Source organism: Rhinatrema bivittatum, chromosome 3 (assembly GCF_901001135.1).
Source record: "Rhinatrema bivittatum chromosome 3, aRhiBiv1.1, whole genome shotgun sequence".
NCBI lineage: Eukaryota > Metazoa > Chordata > Amphibia > Gymnophiona > Rhinatrematidae > Rhinatrema > Rhinatrema bivittatum.
This window is the reverse complement of record NC_042617.1, coordinates 174,400,645-174,426,761: the sequence shown is the minus strand read 5'-3', so window position 1 is coordinate 174,426,761 and position 26,117 is coordinate 174,400,645. Positions and strand designations below refer to the sequence as shown.

Here is a 26,117-nt window from a genome sequence, read left to right as displayed (position 1 = left end):
TTTCTCCTATTTGTTTTAATGTGCTACTTGCTATCTTCATGGAGGGTTCCCAAGTGTTTATATTTTCTGACAGAGTAAATAACTGGTTCACATTTATTCTTTTTAATCCACTCCTCATTTTACAGACCTCTTTCATATCCCCACTTAGCCATCTCTTCTCGAAGCTGAACAGCCCTAATCTCTTTAGTTTTTCTGCATAGGGGAGCCATTGTTATGCTCAGGCTTGTGAACCCTTGGGCTGACGGGAGGATGGTATACCTTGCGGAAGATCCGTAGGTTCTCTCGTCGGGTGGCGAGGCAGAGCAGAAGACGGGACCAGCTGACCCTCGGCACTGAAGACTGAGACGACTGTGGAGGCAGATGAAGAGACGAAGAGAGGACTTGTGTCTTCGCCACTGGAAGTCTGCGATCCCCCCAGGAGGAGCCCGTAGGGACCCAGACCGCTGGGACTTAGGTGGATCTTTGAGAGGTCAAAGTATCGGTGCAAGGGCTGACAGAAGCTTCGCCCTGGAAGCCCACGGTCCCCCCCAGGAGGAGCCCATAGGGACCCGGACCGCTGGGACTTAGGCAGAGCCTTGGAGACGGTAGTCCAGAAGAAGTCCAAGGTCAAGTGCCAGAGGGTCGTCGCTTACCAGTCCGAAGTCACGCACCGAGGGATCACCACTTGCCAGTCTGAAGTCACACACCAGAGAATCACCACTTGCCAATCTGAAGTCACACACCAGAGAATCACCGTCAGTCAATCCGAAGTCAGGAACCAGGAACACAAAGACGAAACAGGAACAAGGATCCAAAGCACAAGGAACTCACCGAAGCAAGCAGACTAGACAGCGCTGGAGAACGTTGCCAAGTCAGGGAATGGTCAGAGGAAGTCTCCTTTTATAGTTCCTCTGGCTTGGTGGATTGGGATCAGCTGTAGGCAATTAAAGGGACGAGGTCCCTTTAATTCTGGTGAAGAGGCGCGGCCTCGCACCTAAGATGGCGGCAGCCATCTTGGATCTTGGGCCACCGAGGAGAGCTGCTAGCTGCTGCGAGAGAGGAGCAGAGACGGCTCCTGACCCAGCGGCTAGCCTGGAGGCCCGTGCCGACGCGCGGGGGCACCGGGCCCAGACGTAGGGCAGTCTACCTCGATGCCGCCGCCGACGGCCCGTCACGGAGGTCAGGTAGGGGGCCGCACCCGCAGTCGGCCACGGAACACAACAGCCATTCCATTCTCTTTATCATTTTGGTCGCCTTTCTCTGTACCACGTCCAATTCAACTATATCCTTTTTGATATACGGTGACCAGTATGGCACACAGATCTATAGTGGCAGTCTCACCATGGAGCGATACAGAGAAATTATGATATTTGTTGGTTTATTCTCCATTCCTTTCCTAATTCTTAACATTTGTTTGCTTATTTGACCGCCACCATATACTGAGCTGAGAATTTCAAAGTATTGCCCACAATGACTTCCAGATCCTTTTCCATGATGGCAACTCCTAGCGTGGAACCGAACATCATGTGGGTTACTTTTCCTTTGTTCCCTTAGATATCTAGTTAGATCCATTTCAAAATTTTCTTCCATAAGAACAATGAAATAAGCCAATAAAGAGGAAAATTTCAGAAATCCATATTAAGTCACTGGCTGGATTGCTAAATTAGCCAGAGACACTTATCTAGCTAACTTTCAGATCGATACTCTAAGGCCGCGGTAGAAACAGTGCGGCAGTGCCGGGCACACCCTCGTTCCCCGCACGCACAGTTCTCTTCACCTACCGCTCGATACTCTCTTCAAATTGCATGCAAATGCATGCTGCGGCTGCGAAGCGTTAGGCAAGCGTTAGGCCCGCGCAACCCATTTTACTGTATAGGCGCTAATACAGCGCCTATACAGTATCCTGGGTGCGCTGGTACCTGTCATTTCAAATGACATTTGAAATGACAGGCACCAGGAAGTGGATGGTTCCCCCCCCCCTCCCGAAGCAAGGCGCAGGGCGAAAATTAAAACGGGAATAAAGTGTAAAAAATGGGGGTAAAACCAAAGGGAGTAAAGTGTAAAAAACCATGGACGACCTCCATATTAACATTGCAGCATAAGTTGTTTATATATATGTATAAATACCTGTCACTTTCCGAATCCCCCAGGCGTGCGGTCATCGAGGTGGCGGCGGGAGCCGGCGGGCGGATGGGCGCCCGTTCATCCAGGCGGCGGCGGGAGCCGGCGGGCGCGCGTTGGATCCAGGCGGCGGCGGGAGCCGGCGGGCGGATGGGCGCGCGTTGGATCCAGGCGGCGGGTGGACGCCCATTCATCCAGGTGGCAGTGGCGGCGGCAGGAGCCGGCGAGCGGGTGGGCGCGCGTTGGATCCTGGCGGCGGTGGGAGCCGGCGGGCAAGTGGGCGCGTGTTCGATCCAGGCCGTGGCCGGGTGGGCGTGCCGGAGGCCGCTTTCACTGCCGGCTCCCTCTGCCTGGATGAATGCACGCCCACCCGGCCGCGGCCTGGATCGAACACACGCCCACCCGCCTGCTGGCTCCCACCGCCACCTGGATCCTACGCGCGCCCACCCGCCCACCGGCTCCCGCCGCCGCCGCCTGGATGAACGGGCGCCCACCCGCCCGCCGGCTCCCGCCGCCGCCTGGATCGAACACGCGCCCACCCGCCCGCCGGATGAACGGGCGCCCACCCGCCCGCCGGCCACCTGAAACCAACGTGCGCCCACCCGCCCCCCAGCTCCGCCGCCGCCGCCGCCCGGATGAACGGGCGCCCACCCGCCCGCGGCCTGGATCGAACACGCGCCCACCCGCCCGCCGGCACACACCGCCGCCTTGTTCGAACGCGCGCCCACCCGCCCCCCGGCTCCCGCCGCTGCCTGGATGAACGGGCACCCACCCGCCCGCCTGGACCCAACGCGTGCCCACCTGCCCGCCGGCTCCCGCCGCCGCCTGGATGACCACACGCCTGGGGGATTCGGAAAGTGACAGGAAAGTGACAGGTATTTATACATATTTTTGTTTTTTTACACTTTACGCTGCAAATATATATATATAGAGGTCGTCCATGGTACATTCCGCTATGTAGCTGTTTGAACACCACACTAACACCTAGTAGAGGGTAGGTGGTAAACTAACACGTTAAGGCTGCGGCAAAATAGCGGGTTACTAAGGAGATAATCTGAGCGCGTGTCACAGTATCGGAGGGGAATAGCTAATTCCTTCATTAAACAGCTAATTTGTTCATTTACATATCATATACATGCTGGGTGCGGAAAGGGTTATGTGTCTGTTTTAAGAAGCGCTAAGGACGCGTGAAACTGGAGACTGTATCGCAGGATCGCCTTACGCGTCCGAATTGTGCGCCCACAGCGTGTTACGGACGGGAAATCTTCAACCGCACATTACAGTATCGATCTGTTTGGTATAGCTGCACCATTGAAGATAGCCAGTTATCTTAAAGATAGCTGGATAAGTTTATCTAACCAAGGACCAGAGGTAGTTGGCTTTATTATCCGACCATAGGTAGTTGGATATGTTATCTAACTCTTAACAGAAAATTAGCCAGAGAGCTAATCCAGCTAATCTAACTCCATCCAGAAATGCCCCTATGTTATCCAGCTACATTTTAGATGGATAATGAGATATCCAACTGAATTTTAGCTGGACAAGTGCCCAAAATATTGAAAAGTCGGCATTTAGCCAGATAAATGAGAGATATACATTACACGCAGAGAATACTGGACACACTAATGATTTAAGTGCTACAGAAGATATGGGAAAGACTGTAATCTTGGAAATGGTGGCTATAGTTGTTTGTTGAGAAAGTAAATAATTTTCAAAGCTGCCAGTGACAGGAAGGACTACTTTTGCTAATCTGAAACAGTACTCCTTGTGTACTAAGATTTCAATCAATCCAATTACTCACAATGCCCTAGGGTACAGCAGGTGTTCATCCTGAGATGGAAGAAAGCATGATTTAAGAAATAATCAAATAAGAAACATCAAACATGAGAAATACCCAGGAAAACAATATAGATCCATTTTAGCTGCCACTCAACAGAAGAGACAGCTTTCCATGTGAGACTTCACCTTTAACTAGGAAACAATTTATTGTGCAAAAGAGACAAAGTTGATACTAGGTACTAAGAGGTGGTAGACCAGTAAACCATGCAGCCTGCTATCAGATTACATAGAACTAAGAGAATTTAGACTATGTCATAATATTAAATTAAAAGTACATATGATGCAACAAAACCAGCATGCAAAGCAAGCTACAAAACTTTTACATTTGTTAACAGTGCAAAATATGCTGTAAATATATAAACCAGCATACCAGGATATAATAGGACCAACATATATGCTAGAATTAATTGTTTCAAGCTCACTTAATGAAAATCATCATAAGTGTAGGCTCCTTTTTATCTTGGTGTGCATTTATTTGTGACTTAAATTATAAAGATATACATTTTCTAATTTTTTTGGTGATTGTTAATTTGTGTGAAGGATTTGTTTTTGGGTTTTTGAACAATGAGATTGAAATTAAAAGAGACACTTTGGATAAGGATAGTCAATCTGAAGCTTGGGAACCACATGTAGCTTTTTGGAGACCATTTGATGTTTTTCCACCACAAAATTTATAAAATTCACAGAGGGCCAAGTAAGTGGAATCAACAATTACATATAAAAGTTGAAATGACTGACCATTTGAATATGGCTCTATGAAATTTGAATAGCTGCTATTATTATTTTTATTATTAATAAACTGAATATGAGACTTAAACCAAACCGATTCCCAAGTGGCTATCTGTGAAATTTAGGTTGCATATCACTGCTATAGATTGGTAATGTGATTCTTAAAACAAAATATCAACAATTCTCCAACCAGTGTATCATCAAATCTTGGCTGTAAAGGATACTTTGCTGGGTTTGCAGCTCCTCCACTTTTGGAATGGAATCTTTGATGTCTTTTGAAGCTTCTTGGTCACCAGCAAGCATGTCAGCATCCTGTTTAGGTGCACAAAACGTATGAAAAATATAGAAAAAGAGGAAGAATCAGTATAAACAGATCAAATGGATTGATGCATCATTAATATCAAACTGTTTATTCTGAACATATAGGGGTAACTTTGAATTGCTCTTATTGTTTGTGATGTACACGGGCCCTTTTAGACTGCCAACACTGCAGCAAATCTTCGAAGGAAAACTATAAACATTTCCCTTTGAAAATTAGCAAGTACGTATGCTAAAAGCGGCAGCATATTTTGCACTGGCTATTTGTGCAGGCAGCCAAGGGGAAAGGGGACAAACTAGCAGATGCACATTTGAAAATCCCAGTGTATTAATTTCCTCCCCAACCTAAACACACCTACAGAAACACCTCCTTTTAACATGGATAAAACTACAATGCACTATATAGAAGTTCGTGTGTAGTCTTGGCCAAGCTGAGGAGTGTAATTTTCAGCCAGCTAGCTTACCCAGTGTGACATAGAAGAGTGACTCTTAACCCATAGTACTGGAACACATGAAGAAACACTGGTCCAGGCTTAGAAAAAGGGAACCCAAGGTGGGTCTTCAGCACAAGAAAACAACAGAGCCTAAGGAACTGAGGTAGTATACAGGTCAGGAGTAGGCTGAAGGTGGAGGCCCTAGTCACCTAGGCAACCCACCTGAGACAGTAGGCAGGGAATTAGGGCCTAGCCAATCCCATGTTGAGCCCCTCCCTGAGACCAAGGTTTATAATCCCCTCCAGCAGCAGGCCGAGCTCTCTATGGAGGAGATGGATGTTGTCCTGGCACCACAGCAGGATTACTCAGAAGGCGGCTGTGAGATGGACATTGACTAAGGTCAGTCTGTATATAAATTCGGCTGAGGAGGACCAGCACAATTCAAGTCAAGATGTTATAGAGCCAAAAAACATAGGGGTTCACACATTATGCATGTGTTTTTCCTTTTTTTTTTCCTTTCATTCCTCCTTGCTAAACTGGGGTTGAGGAAAAGCTATTGTTCAGCCCCTGGCTGATAACTACAACTCATGGGGGAGGAGAGAGGGGAGAGAGTTCCCAGGCACCTTCTCAGTACTGATGTTCAGGAACTCATAAGGTGGCCCTGTCTCACAATTTGTTTTGCTTTAGGGTTTGTTTTTTTTATTGTATGTTCTGCTAGCTGTGGCATATGTTCCTGTGAGAGAGGAGGGGCAAGACTTCTTCCCTCTTGTTACATGTTGCACTGCAGTTTGAGATTGTGACTGTGCAGATACATGTTGAGTCTTTTTTTTTTCTCTCTCTCTCTTTTTTCCTTTTTTTTGGGAGGGAGCATGGCTGAGCATTGCCACACTCCACACAAGCAGTCGCTACTCCGCCAGGCTTGGTTACCTGGTTGAGACAATACTGACACTCTGCTGAACCTGGAAGGTCTACCTATCAGCCAGCAAATAGCCCTCACAACCATGGAGCATTTGTGACACCCAGGTAAATGAATTTGAAAAGTGCCCACCCCAAGGATATAATGATAGAAGCCAAAAAGATTACAAAACAAAACATGAAGTAGCTTTCTTCTAAGCATAAAAGAAGACTTTCTGGTGCTTAATATCTGTCTCTAATATTTCACAATACAACAAGTCATATCACTAATAATATAATTGTAGGAATCACTTCAAAATATTATTTTGGATAGGTAGCCTGTTTGAAACTGGACTCTACTCATTGCTAATAATTAAAGGAATTGAGACAGATGCACCATGGCCCATGTTGGGGACCACCCAGGAATTTTCCCTATTGCTATTCTCTCTCCCATTTAGCCTGGTCATCATAGTGACAGCCTTCTAGCTGAAATGCATTGTAAAGGAGTGGCCCTAAAACCCCTCCGTAACCTGTGCAGGACCAGGCATCTAGTCTTATCAATCTTAAATGCCAGAGAGAGGTTCCCCTCCGAGCAGGATAAGAATATGGGCCCAGCTGGGAACAGACAGGCCCCGCGTCTCCAGGAAAAGGCATCTCCTGACACATCTCTGTCCTAAGGTAAAGCTGTGAGTACACTTTTGGAGATTAGCAGTTTATATATTGTGAATGCTGGTGTGATTAATAAAGTGGAATCTTTTAAGAAAGCAGGCCGGAGCAGTGTGGATTGTGTCTCCAACCTAAGACATTACTTGGCTATCCCACATATGGTGTCAGTTCAGGGATTTCTGTATTACAAAATTGCACAGGCAGAAGCAAGTCTCCAAGGGAGAAAGAGAGACTAGAGGAGAAAAAGAAAAGTTTGTTGTATGTTTCCTGTCCAAAGAAGCAGTTTGGAACAGAAGCAGTGCTGCTAGCTGTGCACAGGGCACTGAGAAGGTTAAAAGACTGTGGCTTGGGGGGAACAAGGAAGCAAAACGGCTGAAAAATGTTATTAAAGAGAGCTTTGTCTTGGGGCCTGCGGAAAAAAAATATAGTTTTAAAAGTATTATTGGAGGAAAGGAGAGAATCTCCACCCGCCCAGAAGAATCTATAAAATGAGTTATTGCTGGACAAGCAGTATTGTTTTGCCTTTTCCTCAGAGAAAGAAAGGAAACCTTTTGTTGCTGTGTGTGATTGAACAGAACATAGCCCTCCAGCAGCAAGCAGCTGTTCTGCACTACAGCACAAGTAAGACAAGCATGAATGAGAAAAAAATAGAAGTGTGGATTTAAATCCTCCTGGAAGGAAAGAGGCATCTGCAAGAATGTGCTTGGAAAAACAGAGTGTCCAGGCATGTGCCCTGAAAGAATGGGAAGCAAGTTGTATGCTTCTAGCTGCCATCCTGCCAGAAGTAAGGCCAGGGAAGGGCTTACTGTAGCTTGAAGCAGAGGAAGTGCAACAGCTGGATGAATCACCTGACTGGTGCTTTACCCTCCAAAGGGATAAAGGTTTAGAGGAAGATAATAACAGCAAATGTGCTGGGGCCAGAGAGAAGCCTGTGGATGGTGTGACAGGAAAAACTGGCTTGGTACCAGTGAACACACTGCTAGAACAGGTGGTGGAAGAAAAGCCAGATTTGCAAGGACAGGCCCAGCAGAATATAATAAAAGAGAATGAAAGTCAGGTGAATGAACCTGCAGTGACTGTGGCTTATGGGCAAGAGAGCTCATAGTGGAGCTTCACAGACTGGTCAGACAGAAGTGCTATAGAGTGGCCAGATGGAGATCTTGCAGAATGACCAGAGGGAGTCGCTGTAAGTGGATATGGTACAGAGGAGTCAGAAGATACTGTGGTAAAAATTGGGAAAGAGATAAAGCCTGTTATAGAGCAAGTGGAAGAGGAACTACAACAGCAGCACCCAAGTGAAGTCAAGAGAGTTTTGACAGAGGAGGATTGGAACTCAGAGCTCCAGATAGACTCATATAAAAGACTACAGGTGGATACTGGTCCAAGGGTACAGTGGGTGTTTATGGTAATAGGTTAAGGATAACCCTAATGAGAGGGGAAAAGCATGATCCTATAGGCCCTACCTGGAATTTAAATGACAGGAGTTCAGAAGAGGTACAAGGGAGAGAAGTCACTTCCCTGGAAGCAATCCAGGGTAAGCAGCAGAGACACTCACCCCGACATGTTAAGGCTGAGGGGGAGGGTATGTAAAGGCATGGCCCTAAAACCTCTCCTTAACCTGTGTGGGACCAGACATCTAGCCTGGTCTACCTTAAATATCTAAGAGAGAGAAAGAGCTCTGTGGGTGGGTCCTCTCAGAGCAGGATAAGAATGTGGGCCCAGCTGGGAACAGATAGGCTCCCATGTCTCCAGGAGAAGGCAGCTCCTGACACATCTCTGTCCTAAAGGTAAAGTTATGAGTACTCTGCTGGAGGTAAGCAGTCTACATAATGTGAATGCTAGTGTGTTTAATAAAGTAGAATCTTTTAAGAAACCAGGCTAAAGTCATTGTGGATTGTGTCTCCAGCCTAAGAAGTTACTCGGCTATCCCACAAGCATGCACTGTGGTTCCTTACAGAACCTAGTAGAACTATACTCTTAAACCAGCTATTACTCTTGAATAGTGGCTTGTATTCTCTTACCTCCCCCAATACCTCCCGCTATCCATTGGAACAGTACTTCTATTTAGATTCAAAGTTTTAACTGCTCTTTCTTCCCCACAACATATATTTTATATGTATTTCTTCTCTTTCATAGTCACCAAAAACCCAAAACAAAGGCTATGTCTTCCTGTCATCTCCCCCAAACCCCTCCAAAAAATACCTTGCTAAATTCCTTGAAATTTAATTCTATTCTGGAAAATTATACAAAAATGTTTCTCATCTTGTAAATATTTTTAAAGAAATATCTAAAGGTTAAAGACTTGTATTAAAACAAACTTCTATGCAGGGTACCTAATTCTGATACAAATACATTAAGGTGAATGTCTGGGTAGTTGAGTTCACACTGCAATGATTTTCCCTAAGAGTTTGTTGGGGTTTTTCATTAGCTTTATTATTTATTTAAAATTTTATATATTCTGCAACTTCCTGAGAAATTTGGCCAGTGCAGATAACAAAATTTACAATCATAAAATTATATCTCTCACACAACATAAAATCATGAAAATACAATCCTATAATAAGACATCATACAATTTAAAAACACATAAATAAAACAAAACAGCTTGCAAGTGAACTTCTAAACTATTTTATGTATCCAACACCAAATGAAAATGTCTTACATCACCAGCAAAGCAATCGTGAGCCTGCAGATTCTAGTCTATGGAATTCCCAGTGACTTACAATTTAGAGGAATACCTGCCAAACCCACTTAAGCTGCTAACTTACATTAGTAGATCTCTTTGTCATGGTACTCCAGGAACCACTAAGCTAGCCTGGGGTTTCCTATAATTAAATGGTTGCTTGACCAAAAATACCCACATTGTTCCAATTTGCATCTGGAACACATGAACAGATGTGCCTACTAATGCCAAAGGCTTTTGATGTAGATGGCCTTTCACTTGATGGATTTCAGATGGTATAAATTAAAAAGAAAGTTTAGTTGGAAAAGCAATCTGTTTTCCCATGTTTCCTGTCTTCCATTTCCATGTGCTATAAAGATGTCTGTGTTTCCATTGAATCAAAGATACATCCCATAGAGAATAAACATTCAGGGAGGCAGAAGAAAAAAAATGACAATATGTTACAAGGAATTAAATATGGCTAGTTGAAGTATCAGAAAACAAGATTTAATTTGCAATAAATGTGTTGAAAGAAAAAAAAAACGGTGAAAGATGACCTGATATTTAAATTCTCTTGAAAGTGTTGGATCAAACCACTGCATGAGGCACGGTATTGGGACCGTATTATTTTATGATTAACAAAATACTACTTTGCTAGAATCCATTTCCCTTCCTTCAGAAATAAAAAAGAACCTTCATTTAATAAAGATAATAATTCAAAAGAAACCTGCTACAAACAACTCAAATGGCAAAAGTAATAGCTGAAAGTAATGACTATATAGGGCTAAAAGTTAATTAATCCCTCACTGTTGTAGTATATTGAACTGATTAGTAAATGCACCATACAATTCTACATAATCTGATAGATTGCATGCATATTATTAAAAATTAATAGCATTAAAAGTAATAGAATGTTATTTTTGCTGTTAGACATTATATTAAATAATGTCTCTTATTATAAATATATATGCATATTTGTTTAATCTATTTTTTAAATTCAGCAGTTTCCTCTTGCTCCACTGGAAAGGCCAAGGCAGAGAAGCTTGTATCATGGAGGTGAATGAATGGTTGTATAGATGGTGTCAATGAGAATATTTTGGCTTACTAGACCATGGGATGGCATTTCTTTTATGTTTTTTACATTTTTATTTATGAGATGCTACACAGAAGTATACACCATATCACCAAACAACAAGAATAGTATACAAAGTTTAACCCCCATGTATAGCATTTTTTAACAGAGAGCTGACTCACCAGCACATATACACAGAAAACACAACCATACATACCCAGTCACACCTAATTACAGTTTTAATAATAAGATTAATTCCAATTTGTAACATGAGACAGATTTAACCAATTTGTGCAGAAACTATGTCACAAAATCTCTTTCAAGCATTCTGGTAACAGGAGATCTATGAGTGAGCACTGCATTTAATCGCTCTATTTATATTCTGTCAGTCATTTGTTGGTAAAATGAGACAGGAGGTTGAAAAACATGAATCCCGCCAACAGAATGGCTGTTTGAACAAATTTACAATAACCTTTAGGTAGGGGCTCTAACTAATCAGTAGCATCTAACAATATCATCTCACCTTGAAAGGGAGATCTGAAATAAACACACACCAGTGAAGATAGAACATTATACCAGAAGTCATAGAGTTTAACACAGGGAATAAAACTATGAGTCAAAGTGCCACTGTTGATTTTACATTTTGTACAAACAGCAGTATCACACAGCCCCATCTGATTTAGTCAGGAAGCAGCATAATATGCTCTGTGCAATATCTTGAACTGCATTTCTTGAAACTTGGAGTCAACAACACATCTACCTATTACTTTAAAAAAATAATGCAGATCCCATCTCTTTTCTAGCTCAGGTTCAAGTTTGTTAAAGTATCCAATTAGGGTTTTTCTAAGCAAAGTTCATACCAGTATGAGATCTTAATTTTCCTGCCTCTTACTGTACCCAATATATTATCCAGTGAATCAGGATCAAATATGTCAGGATTTTGTTTCTACAGCCCTTACACATAATGCCTAGCCTGTAAGTAAACATAAAAATAGGTGTTCAGGATATGAAAAATCAACTTCAGCTGCTCAAAAGAAAAAAGGGAATACTGAGCCAGAAGTCCTGCAGTCGACACCACTTTTTTTTGGACCAAAAACATCCAAGCTTGCTTCATTGTATAAGTTAGGGGCTAGAATCTCAACACTGCAGAAGCCTGAGCATTTGGAAAATTTTAAGCCCCAAGGAGAAAGGGGAGATACTGTATATTCAACCAGATCTGGAGTGCAGAAATTTAGTCAGGTTTACTAAGCCCATCTAGAGCACTTTCATTAAAGTCTGATTAACTTCTTTTTCTCGCTTTGTTATGCCATAAAAACCTGAGTACCATAGATTTTAACCTAAGATCATCCTTGTTAGATAAGCAACAAGGTAGCATTTGTAACCTATACAACAACTTGGGTCTGTTCTAATATTTCATTGCCATTATGTTTGAACCAAAGGATCTAGGGCTAGAGCTACTGATTTAGAAAAATTAATTTTAAGACCTGAAAATTTCCCAAAATTTTCAAAAATTCTAAGTATTGTATCCATAGGAACCACAGGATTTGCAGTAAAATGCAAGATGTCATCTATGAACATACATATTTTCTGCTCTAATCTTCCCAATAGGAAGCCTTTAAATAAATTAGAAGCTTAAATTTGAGTGCCAGCAGTTCTATAGTTAGTACATAAAGTAATGTTGAAAGGGGACAACCCTGCTTAGTACCTCTAAACAACTTAAAGGGATATAAAACTTGTCTATTAATAATCAACCTAGACTGTGGATCAATGAATAGAAGCTTCAGCCAGTGCAGAAAAGAACCCTGAACATCATATTGCTCTAAAATACAGAACATGTAGTTCCATTGTACTTTATCAAAGGCCTTTTCTGCATACAGAATAGCTATGAGCCCTTGTCTATTTACAGCATAGCTATCCCATAAAGCATGGATAAGCTTGCACACATTGCAACCCTGTGTCTTCCCCATATAAAACCCACTTGATCAGTGGATACCAGGTTTGTAATTACCAAACTCACAGGGTCATTCATCAAACCACGTTAGGGCCTTATGGCATTATAAAAGGGGTCTAACGTGCGATAAATGCACAATCTTTATTGTGTCGCACGGTTATTTACACTTTTGGATAATAGAAGGACTAGGGAGCATTCCATGAAGTTAGCAAGTAACACATTTGAGACTAATTGGAGAAAATTATTTTTCACTGAACGCACAATTAAGCTCTGGAATTTGTTGCCAGAGGATGTGGTTAGTGCAGTTAGTGTAGCTGGGTTCAAAAGGGGTTCAGATAAGTTCTTGGAGGAGACGTCCATTAACTGCTATTAATCAAGTTTACTTAGGGAAAAACCACTGCTATTAATAGAATCAGTAGCATGGGATCTTCTTGGTGTTTGGGTAATTGCCAGGTTCTTGTGGCCTGCTTTGGCATCTGTTGGAAACAGGATGCTGGGCTTGATGGACTCTTGGTCTGACCCAACAGGGCAATTTCTTATGTTCTTATGCATGCAAATATAATGAGCATGCAAAAGCTAGAAAATTTTGCAAATGAGAAACTCCTACCGCATTTCACGGAAAAATAATGTGCACTAACGTGGGATTTAATGTCGGATTTAACTACTCCTTTTTTTGTGCAGTAGAGGGGAAAAACAGTTTATATCACACATAGCGGCTATTATTGGGGCTATTCTCGCGAGAGATAAAACAGGTGCTTTTCTGACACAAACCCAAAAGATGTAGTTGGCAGGGAACAGTGATATGGTTTTAAGCTGTTAGTGTCTCTCAAACATGAAAATTTCAGATAAGTGTTCTCTTGCCACCAAGTATACAAACTATGGAGAGGGTTTCTGAATATAATATAAGAATTATTTGAATTCCATTTGAACTTTCTTTGAACATTTTTTAAGTGAATTCCAAAAGCAAAAAAATATAAAAAGCATTTGAGATTTCAAATTAACAACGGTATATGTATTTAATAAGGGCATTGTCTAAGAGGTGGCAGATGCCTTCACAGTAAATATCGGACAGCTGATATTAGCAAGTAAGGTATTTTTTACCCTACACTTTTGTTTATCTAGTATCAAAAGGGTGATTTTTTTTAGAGGCAATTTTTGCAGATAACACACCTACACAGCCCTGCTGGGCCAAAAAAACCCCCTTTTCTTACCTGCCCTGTCTTCCTAAATTTTTGATGTTAGGGGAAAGTGTACTAGTAGTGGGATAATGGCTGCTTCACCAACCCATTTACATGATGGAAGTGGGATTTGCGTGCATCCATTTCAAATAGGGCACACATGTATGTGTTTCCAGCCTATGTTCTACCATGCACGCATATACGTGCCCTTGTTATAATGGTTATGGATACTGTATTAAAAATTTGCATACATGCGTGCATGATAGAACATAGGCTAGAAGCACATACATGTGTGCCCTATTTGAAATGGATGCGCACATCCCACTTCCACTACGTGAGGGTATTTTAAGGTTGGGATAGGGTTTCATGTGGATGTGTTCTGGGCTGCAAGAGGGCAGGGTTGAGAGGAAACGAGAAGATAATTGACAATGTTTGATTGTTTTTCTGAATAGCCTTTGGAGTGCATAAGAGACACTGCACTCTGAAGGTTTGTGTATGTGGTTACTTTGGTTAATTTAAAGTTTTAAACTAAAAGGGGCATACGCTGACGCCATTTCCAGTTTCACCAGTTTGTACCCAATTCGCCCAGGTGAGTGATAGGACTTGCTAACCCCCTAGTTTGTGTCTTCCTTTCCACCTGTTATCCCCAACCCATAATAGCCCGCTGACTATCCTAGATTTTTTTCTTTTATGACTTACACGCCACCCATAGCAGTAGTAAAGTTACAAAGCAGGGGACCTCGGCGCGCAGCTCTGCGTGTATTTCTGCTCACCTCTGTTGGCCTTCCTCAACATGCCTATGCCCCACCCCTTTTCCTATATTTTTTCCATGTGCCCATAGCGAGAGATGTGCGCATACTTGGTCGGCTTTAAAACCTGTTTGGTGCCCGCCAGGCAGAATTTTGCACATATGCCCTGGTTTGGATACACGGCGCACCAATGCATCGCACACCGCAATATTTTGTCCTGTGACGCAAGATTTTATTGCTGGCTACAAAATTAACCTACGCGATACAATATTTAAGAAATTTTCCTGATGATGCTCCTTTTTTTTTTTTTTTTTAGCACAGCCACTAGCATACCATCTTTCCGAGGAATTTACAGCAATTCGATGAATCTAGGTGTCCATCTGTTGTCTAGGGCTGATACTAGTATTTTATATCAAAATTAATAAGGCTGGGAGAAATCCTTACCCTGTTTTGGAAAAACTGTTACTGGGGCTAGATTATATTCTACTGAAATACTCTTTGCTCAATGAAAATTCTAACATCTGTTGCAAGGATTTTAATACATTTTCCCATAAAATTTTATAAAACTCTGACCCCAGCCCATTCAGACCTGGAGCCTTACCTAATTTTAGATGTCTGACAACTGCATCTATTTCCAGAATGGGCACAGGAACATATAAATCTTCTCTTTGGAGTACAGCAATATTAGACAAAAGCAACTTCTCCATAAAATGTTTCCTAAGACCATCAAGGCCTGGTAGGAGTGGTCGCATAGAATACAATTGGCTCTAATATTCTAAGAAATTATTTGAAATACCTTCTAGATCAGTGGTCCCTATCCCTGTCCTGGGGGGCCCACCAGCCAGTCAGGTTTTCAGGATATCCACAAAGAATATGTATTAGAGAAAATTTGCATGCACTGCCTCCATAACATGCAAATGTTCTCTCATGCATATTCATTTTGGATATCCTGAAAACCTGACTGGCTGGTGAGCCTCCAGGACAGGGTTGGGGACCACTGCTCTAGATCATATCTCTCATGACCTTGGGCATATACCATTTTTGTAATAATATATCTCAACTGAGCACTACACACCAGCCTTGCAAGTAGGTTACCAGACTTATTGGCATAGCTAAACATTTTAGCTTTAAAAGCTTGTTAAGAATTTATAGTCCATTGATATAAAAGGAGGTTTAAATTTTTCCTCATATTCTCCAACTGTACTTTAGTAGCTGAGAACCTATTGCCTATATGTTGTGACTGCAAAAATTTTAATTGACTAATCAAATGCAGAATTTTCGCATCTCTCATTTTATTTTTCATTACTATGTATGTATGTGATAATCTCTCCTATCACTGCCTTACCTGATACCCATAGAATATCTGGAGTGATTGCAGGATCCAAATTCAGCTCAAAATACTCCTGCCATTTAGCTTTTAAAAAAATATGAAACTGGTTGTCATGAAAAAGATTAGGATTCAAATACCACTTAAAAGACTGACATGTAGGTTCACTCACTTGAAGGATGGCATTTTAAGGACTGCTTAGCAGAGATTGTATCTCCTATCAAAAAAGGGGCTAAATATCTTATAAAACAGACGGCAAATCTATTGAGGAGGGCTTTAAATTAGGATCTTCTGGGATGGATGAAATGGAAAATAGGGTATAATCTGGAAAGCTATGTTGCTAATGCCCATAGTATGGGAAATAAAGTCCTGGATCTAGGGGCAGTCATAGAGAAGAGGCTGACTTTGATATCATGGCTGTCACAGATACATGGTACATGGAAAACCATGACTGGGATATTGTTATACTGGGCTACAATCTATTCAGGAAGAACAAGGTAGGAAGGAAGGGAGGAGGAGTGGGAGTATATATACAAAATAATATTACAGCAACAGAACTGAAGGGTTTATGAGATAAGGGGAGAGCACTGCGAGTTAATCTGGAAAAAGGAAACAGAACAGATCTATTTATACTGGTATAATATACAGATATCTATCACAGGCAGAAGAAATGCACAGAGATTTAAGGGAAGATATTCACAAAACTGCTATGAAAGAGGAGGTGCTATTGCTAGGTGATTTCAATCTGTCGGATATTGATTGAGACATCCAAGAAGCAGCGAGGTCTTGGTTTCCCTGCAGGGAGGACTATTACGTCAACTGGTAATTGAACTCATATGGGGGAGGGGGGGAGGAAGGGAGAGCGTCCTTTAAAATTTTAAGATTGCTTCAGTTGGTACATACCACAAATTGCAGTTTCAAAAATACATCCACAAAACAAAAACCAGACCAATTCATAAAGGTATTAGACTATAATCAACAACACTTACAATATTCTGATGCAAGCAAAACAATCTAGAACTTTTTCTTCTCCATTTTTCCCCTCACATATATCACCCATACAACCAACATCCATTCACCATTCACTCCACATTCAATTTGACAAGCAGTCACCTTAACTATTTACGCCTCAAGCATAAGCTTTAAATGTTACACAACAGCAGTAGCAGTTCTCTCAGCTTTGTTCAGTCTGTTCCCAATGTTGTACTTATGGTCCCGTCCACACCAGTGATGGATTTAGGATTTTGGTGCCCTTAGACACTGTTGGTTCTGTTACCCTCTGTCATCTCCCTCTTCGCGCCCCCCCCCCCAAGGTTGGACAATAGGGGGCAGAAGGTCTAAGGCACAGTCCCCCCAAGTTTCCTGTGGCAGTTCAGGGGGTAGATCCTTTGGCAAAGATTTAAAAATTCTGAAGCAAATTGGCAAACATTTCCATATTTTATATTACATTATGAAATTTAAGTAGTTTTACACTGTATTAGTAAAATTGATATTATTTTTGTCGAAAGGCAGCAAATATTCAGCTAGCCTGCTGCCCCAGATTTCTGCCACCCCAGGCATTGGCCTAGTGTGCCTATTGACAAATCCAGGCCTGTCCACACCCACCTTCTTTTTATAACTCTGCTACTCTCTGACACTAGTTTTTCCCTTTCGGCATAATGCTTCATTTGTACTTTCCAAGTCAGAAAAGCAGGGGTCTTATCCTCTTTCTAGGATAATGTAATAGTTTTCTTACTTTGCATGAGAGCAATAGCCACAAATATTCCCCTTCTAACCCCAAACTCCCCCCCCACCCCCCGTTTGCGTAATCTCTGATTAACGGTGAAAATCCCAAAATAGATCCGTTTATTGCCTTATAGTCTCTCCACACAGTTTAATATTCTCCTCCAAAGCAAGCTCAGTTTATGACAGTCTGTGAACATATGACATTGCATTCCTTTTTTTGATAGTTATACTTCACACACAGGCCTGAATCCCAAAGATTCATGTTGACACCTAAAGCTCTAGTAACTTAAGTTCTGTGTGTAAGTTTAAATTGCATTTCTCACATACTGACTGACATTGTTTTATAAATCAGCAAAAAAGCTTGCCGGATTTCATCTCCTGATATATCATCTCCAAGATCTTCTCTTCATAAAGCCACCAATTTCTCTTTAATCATATTTATATTATTTTTAGGTGCCAGGTCTCAAAACATTTCCTCCATTTCAGAAACTTGTTATACTCACTAAGTTGCTATCACTACATGCTAAATAATAATGCCAAGCTTGCTTAAAGGCAAAAAAAAAAAAAAAAAAAAAGACTAGATGGTATATTCCTCTGGTCTTTTAACTGTTGATAAGAATATAGCCTTGGAATTGGAAAAAACATTGGGGACACTGTATGGACAAAAGATATTCATCTGTAATATCCACATACCCAATCAATAATCTTAAAAAACATTTTTGGTTCTATTTTGGCAAAGTTATTCCAATGGAAGAAATATACATTTCCCAGTGCTGGTTTCTTCCTGCATTGTCTCTTTGACTTGTTCATGCTTTGTCTTATTTCTTGAGCTTTATTTCTTGGATTCTAACCCTGGCTTGGACCCTGACTTTCCATTATCGCTGTCTGACCTGACTCTCTGCTTTGGACAAGATTTTGCTAATTTTGCTGCCTACCCCAACCTCTGGACTGTTCTTAGTCTTTGCTGTCTGCTGCCTGCCCCAATCTCTGGACCGTTATTTGACACTGTTGTCAGCCGCCTGCCCCAATTCTCGCCTTGCCTTGGACTCTCGCCTTTGGATTGTTCTAGGGAGCCACCTAAGACCTGCCGGCTACCAGAACCCAAGGGCTCAACTTGCGGGGAAGGCAGCTAGTATAGGTGAAGCTCCAGCTGGTCCCGCTACAGGGCTCCTCCGCCAGTAACGGTGTGGGCCTAGTGGGCTTGCTCACTAGGCTATGCCAACCGCACCGCAGTACTAATGGTCCACCAAGTTTATGCCTTGCTGTCTCTACAGAAGGATTCATCTTTGATCATCAAACCCACAGGCAAACGTGGGGCAGTAGTCATCATGAATAAATGCAAATATCAGCAAGAACTTGATCACCAACTATCTGACATCTACTGTTATTTACCTTTGGACTCAGGTCCTACCTACTTTGTCCAGGAAAGTTTTGGAGAGTGGCTATAGTATTAGGATTACCACTCGTGGGAGGGCCCAGCCAATGGCTTCGCTTACCTATGGCAGCCCTAACTCTGCTTCTGTCATCGTTGCGGCTAGAAACACCGCCGACCCCCGATGCTGCCCCTCCTGCCGGCATCCTTGAGCCTCTGCTCTAGTTAAAGGGCCTGCAGTGCCCTTGTGTGATGTCATTACCTGCTGCTCTATAAAAGGGCTCTTCAGGTCTTCCATCGGGGGCTTTGGAAGGTCACCTGTTTCCTGTGGTCTTCGTCTCGTTTCAGCGTCCTGGGGCCAGTGTTCTGATATCTTCAGCTTGTGCCAGCGTCCTGTACCTTCAGTCTGTCTCAGTGCTCTGATGTCTTCAGCCTTCAGGCCAGTGTCCTGTTCCATAGTCTTCAGAGTCCTGCTCCTCAGTTCCTAGTCCTGTTCCATAGTCTTCTGAGTTCCTGATCTAAGCCCCCACCCCTCCAGGGTGTATTTATAGTGACCCTCCCACTGCGGTGGTAGAGGCAATGGGGTTTCAGGTGGTATTGGAGGCATCACAAATTGTAATTGCTCAGAGGGGGAAAGGACAGAAAAAGAATTCTCCTTCTTACCGCATCTCCCAATATTAGGAACAGGGGTCCGGAACCCACCCAGCAAATCTCCCAGGGGAAGAGAGCAGGCAGAACCAAAATACAAAAAAACTTGAAAGTAAACAGATAAACATTTTACAAATTTTGAGAAATTACTCAGATTTATCATCAAAAGTTTAAACAGTGAGCAACAAGTAATGAAAATATTATAAATGTACTCTTAAGTTTTCCCCAATTAACACAACTTGGTTTTCTCTCAATTCCTATTTAACAAGTATTTTAAATGAAGAGAACCATAAAACAATCAGATAAGTATGGTTTGAGTATTAACTGCTATACTTTCTATATCAATAATTTAGTAATTAATGCTACTATGAAGAAAGTGAATCTTTGTGTCCCAATTCTGTCTTACAGGTACAGCAGACAAAAAACACTCTAATTGCAGGTAAGTATATAACAAGTGTTTTATATTTCTTTTCTGTATTTGACTCTATATGTCTATTTAACCCTTTTTATCTCTTTCCAGTGAACTCTCCAGTCCCTGTGAATTTTGAGGCTTTTGTACTGCGTGTTCTTCACTTATATCTCTAGCACAATTACTTATGACAGCGGCTGCAGTGTTTCTGTGCTCTCTTTGTGGTATTGGAAAAGTTTCAGTCTAGCTAGAGTTTGTGGCAAGCATACACTTAGCTGACTTTCAGGATGAATCTTTGTACCCTCTGCCACTGATAGGGGGCATGGTTTGCTGCAACGCTGCTGGTGGGCGAGGTTCCCGGACGTCGCTCCCCGACTCTGATCCTCGTGCTGTATTGAGTACGTTGTCTCTGGAGCAGTCAGAAATCTATCTGTACTCTATAAATAACAAAATAGTGTGTTCCTCCACTACACTAATCGCATTTATCTTCCGTAGTGTACTAGGAGTGCTCCCTCACAGTTTATTCGTGGCTACTAAAAGGAACTGGGCTGATTGTAGAAAACAAAAAATAATTAAATATCCTTGTTCTAGCCAGCACAGAGGAATTAAATTCAGATGCTCGCTCATGTACGGTGAGGATAAATTTTACACTTTCTTTCGCTCAACTCTCACACTATTACCACAGTGCACTGAGTTAAAGGTTCAGGTGGCTCATCAATATGCAGTTATAACCAGTGGTTGTATATTTATATAGGCAATCTGAGAAGATGCCACCAAGTATTTTCATATTGAGGATGTTATCAGTATTAAAGCAGTATCTGTACTTCTATGTACTCTGCCTATATTCTGAACCTGGTACAGAGTGATGACGCACAGTGTCATACTGTTTCCACTAAGATAAACAACAAAATAGTTCCTCTCACTTTAGAAGCAGCTCTGCTGTTTGACACCTCTTTCTTTTCTTTTAGCTTTCTCACTGGTTTCTGTTATCAGCTTTGTTATAAGCAAAATTACAGTTTTATATATCCAGTCTGTCTCTCACTGCAGCACACCACTACAGTAAACTAGACCTTCTCCCGAGTCACACTCTGGTTCTCCTAGATCAGCTCAATTGGAGAGAACATACTTCTTTTATTAGATATGTGTAGTCTCATTATGAGAGCTGTAGCCCTCTCCTTGATAGAGAAAGCCAAGATCACTTATTATAAATGTCTTAAAAGCAAGTCATCTTTGCTGTATACCTCAACAAAGATATAATGGAAAAAAAAAGCAAGCCATAACAGTAGCATATACAGCAATATGTAGGTATTGTGATTGGAAAATCACTCACTTTAGCCACATTACATTTGCCAAATCTCCAGTCAGCTCTTATATTGCTATCAATGGCTGATGAAAATTCACTGCAATACAGCTAGGTTATTTATTTAAAAACTCTTCTATACCGTTGTTAAGCTAATTCACCATCACAACGGTTTACAGAAAGGCACAATTTATTATTAACAATTAAACTGCCTACTCTAAAGCTTACCTGGAATTTACCTTATTTTTAAAACAAATATTACACTAACACAGTCACATATACTTCAAACAATCATACTGGAGATGTGTGCCTTCCTCTCTGTGCTCCACTGTTGTGTATTTCTGGGATTTTAAAGCAGTCTCTGAAAAGAACTGGCAGGTGCCTTCTACTCTCTCACTTAGCCAAACCCAAACTAACTGAAATCTCAACTTATACCCAGGAAGATCAGTGCTCCTGTGCTGACCTCATCAAAAAATAGTTCTAAGCAGTATTTAGAACCAGTTTTAATATACTTTTGACCTATGGACAACCTCCATCTTTGTTTGAAGTTGTAGGAAAGAACATTTGGGAATTTTGAGACATAGTTTGAGGCTGAGATGGAATCTGAATTTCTTTATCAGTGAGAAACTTATGGGGTAGATTTTATAAATTTACGCGCGCACGTACTTTTGTTCATGCACCAGGTGCGAACAAAAGTACGCTGGATTTTATAAGATACGCGCGTAGCTTATAAAATCCAGGGTCAGCGTTCGCAGGGGGTGCACATTTGTGCAACCTGCGCGCGCCGAGCCCAGCGCGCGCTGCCTGTTCCCTCCGAGGCCGCTCCGAAATCAGAGCGGCCTCGGAGGGAACTTTCCTTCCACCTCCCCTCACCTTCCCCTCCCTTCCCCCTACCTTACCCACCCCTCCCCCGGCCCTATCTAAAACCCCCCCTACCTTTGTTGGCAGATTTACGCCTGCCAAAAGCAGGCGTAAATCTGCGTGTGCCAGCGGGCAGCTGGCACGCCATCACCCGACCCGGGGGCTGGCCGGAGGCCTCGGCCACGCCCCCGGGCCGGCGCCACGCTCTGGTCCCACCCCAAACCGCCCCTGACCCCCGGACATGCCCCCTCCCATCCCTTTTACGAAGCCCCGGGACATATGCGCATCCCGGGGCTATGCGCGCGCCGGCAGCCTATGCAAAATAGGCGCGCCGGCGCGCAACTGCCCTGCATGCGTAAATCCGGCCGAATTTACGCACGCAGGGCTTTTAAAATCCGGCCCTATATGTATCAGTCCCTAGCCCCTTCACATAATTTTCCCTCCAGCACTGGCTCCCAAAACAGTGTCACCAGCTCATTTCCATAGACACAGACACTTTTCTCAGGATTCCAGTGACAAAATGGAGTTTGATTTTTTCTTCTTTCACTGAGAAAATTTGTTTGGGAATCCAAGTTTTCTCTTCCAAATAATTTGGAAAGAATTTTGAAATGATTCACAGCATTTTCTAGTGTTTCAGATTCCCTGTTTCTGTAAAACCTACTTCCTATAACATTATAATATATTTAAAAATTCCCACACAGACTTTGCTGGCATTTTAGTCCCAGACATTTCACCTTTTACACTGTTTTGGGTCCCCTTTTTCAATTTCTGCTCATCTCCAGAGCATAGCCTCTGAAACCTCATAAAACCCCTCCAAAAACACAGGATGTATTTAGTTAGGCATTTCTAACCTGGCCAAAATGGTTCTTCAGGTCCACCTTAGGCACTGTAGGGTATTTTTGATACATTCTGAGTCCCCAGACCACCTTTGGCTGCCAGGAGAAGCCCCTTCAACTTGGTCCCAATGTTTATTTTGTCACCATTTTACCTTTAAAAAGAGCTCTGCCCTCCCCCCCCCCCTAAAATCGATTTTGGCAAAATTCAACTGGGCTATAAATCCAAGGTGGGAGCTCAGGCAGGCTTTCCCCACCTACAATCAGCTTTTTTTAAAATAAACTTTTTCGTTGCTCAGATCCATTTTTATAAACTTTTAAAAGCTTTTCTGATCTCTGTAAAACCAGGAAATACCTCCTCCAGGTCACTTCTGGGTTGATGACTCACATGTCAATCCTCCTGAAACTTTATTGCACATACACTGTAGTTATCAGATCCTCAGTAGCACAGAGAGGGGAACAGGAGCTCTTACACCTGCCTGCACATTTTCCCCATACAGTAACATATCCATTGAGAGAACTGGAAAAAAAAAAAACAGGCCACATCCCCGCAATCTTTTCTTAGAGCCTAGGTTTCAGGACAGTAATTAAAAAAAAAAATTTACCCCCTTATTTCTATAATTTAACCTCTGTTTACACTGAGTTCTGGTTCTGAGTTTTGAGTTACTGTGCATTCTCTTCTGGAGCCTTGGTTCGATTGGTCCTTGCTCTCAATGTTCATTTGGATCCTCATCTTGCTGGAACTCCTTGTCTTCAGTCTTTGCCTGGTTCCTCACCTTGCCTGGACTCCATGTCTTCAGTTTTCAGCTTTAGCCTAGGTTGTGTCTCCATGCACTCACATGCCAGCAGTCTGGACCATGGCCAACCCCAGGTTGTATCGGTCACGTCATGGCACAGGCGCTTACACAAACCTGTAGTCTGAAAGGGCTTTTGGAGTGGCCGGAAGGCTGCCCCCTTGACATCACCCTTTGGGCTGTGTTCCAGACAGCCTTTGAGGGTAGTTCCTTACATATAAATGGTATTCTAGATGGAAGTGGTTGGATTACAAAGTTAAAATATGACTTTTTGAAGGTAGTCTTCCTGATTATGCCGATGATGTATACTCTTCCTAAGGGTTGACCTATTATATCAGCGATTGGTTCACGTTTACAAACACTATTCATATTTGTTGACAAATTTTTAAACCCCCTTGGATCTATATTACCATCCTTTATCAGACTCTACAGACATCAGTCGATCTCCTTGTTGTAATAGAGGGAGCATGGTGCCCAGGGACACCATTCTGAACTATTCCTTGTGAAGAAACATGTTTAAGGCACGGCGATCCGGAATAGGCCGTAGGCCGCCGGTCTTTTTTGGAATTAGGAAATCTCTGGAGTAGAACCCCTTTCCCTGCTGATTTGACAGAACCGGTTCTATGACTCTGGCCTATAGAAGGGTTGAGAGTTCTGACTCGAGATGTCCTGTGTGATCGACCCAGTTCCAGGATGGAATGGGCGGGAAGTCTGGGGATATAGTTGAGAAATGTAGACGGTAACCATGGGTTATGATGGACAGTACCCACTAGTCCATGGTAATCGGGTGCCAATTGTTTGCAAAGTGGCAAAGGCGGCCTCCCACTGGTGAAGTGGTTTGTGGGATCAAGGGGAGATGGCTGCTGCTCTCTGGAAAGGAGTCAAAATTCAATCGCAGGACCAGCTTGTGGAGCCGGCTGCACTCTAGGTGTCCTCGCTTGGCGTGCATGTCCTCACTGAGGGGCCCGAGCTGGGCGAGCACAGGATGTGGAAGGATAATACCTACGTAGTCTATAAAATTGTTTCCTGGTGTCCCTGTGGGCTACAGAGGGTGTATCTGAGGTGACAGTTGAAAGTTGATGCAGGGTCTCATGATGGTCCTTTAACTGGGCCACTGCATCTTGGATCTTATCCCCGAATAGGTTTTCTCCTGTACAGGGGAGATCTGCAAGTTTGTCCTGCACCTCCAGGCGTAAGTCTGAGGCCTTGAGCCAGGCCCAGCACCTAGCACTAATGCCTGCTGCTGAGACTCTGAATGCTGATTCAAAAGAGTTGTAAGCCACTCTGACCTCATGTTTACCTGCTTCCAATCCTTTTTGTAGGATGGAGGTCAAGGTCTCTTTTTGTTGCTGTGGTAAGGTCTCTGCAAATTCCTGGGCTTGTTTCCAGAGATTTCTGTTATATTGGGTCATGTATAATTGATATGCTGCTATTCGAGCTATCAACATGGACCCTTAAAAGACTGTACATCCCAATGCAAACAACATCTTCTGTTTTTTACCAGAAGGAGTAGAGGAGTGTGGACGGGATCTTTTAGCCTTCTTTTGGACTGATTCCACCACTACAGAATGGTGGGACAGCTGGCTCTTTTGAAAGCCTGGGGCTTGTTGAACCAGGTACGTAGCATCTGTCTTTCTGTTGACTGGATGATCCCACAAGTGGTGCAAGAGGTCAAGCAGAACTTCATGTACTGGTATCATCATTACCTCTTTTGGAGCATCTACAAATTGTAAGACCTCCAGCATCTTGTGGCAAGCGTCTTCCTCCATCACCAATGGAAATGGGATAGTTTCAGACATCTCTTTGACAAAGCTGGCAAAGGAGAGGTCTTCAGGAGGAGATTGATGCCTTTCTTCCGGGGGTGAAGGCTCTGAGAGCAATTCCTCGGATGAGGAATAGTCCGAGGACTCATCCTCCCATGGATCATAGGGAGTTTGTTCCTCACCTGCTGGTTCTGAGGGAGGAAGGATACCAGAGCCTAGAGGGCGAGAAGGCATCGATGGATATTGAAGTGGCATCAAAGGATGCAGCACCAGCATTGAAGGAGCCGGTGCCGACCTCGAGGGTACCGAAGCGGTTGAGGAACGCTTAGGCAACAACAGCCCCAATGGCCCTGGAATGGGCTCCGGCATCAGTGGATCCCATGCTGGGATCGGGCCAGAAGTCCCCCCTTCTTCCTCTGAGGAACCCGGTATGGGAATCGGGACCTGCGGAGGCCTCGATGGTCGACTCGGAGCCAGCGTGTCCGATGGCACA

At 43.0% G+C, this 26,117-nt stretch overlaps 1 protein-coding gene across 1 annotated transcript in view; it reads right to left on the bottom strand.

The window, feature by feature from the left end:
• SMYD3 (SET and MYND domain containing 3) overlaps positions 1–26,117 on the bottom strand; it is a 1,539,893-nt gene that overhangs the window by 174,956 nt on the left and 1,338,820 nt on the right. The window contains exon 9 of the mRNA XM_029593951.1: positions 4,893–4,980. Coding sequence (XP_029449811.1) covers positions 4,893–4,980 — 88 coding nt within the window. The remainder of the gene's footprint in view (positions 1–4,892; positions 4,981–26,117) is intronic.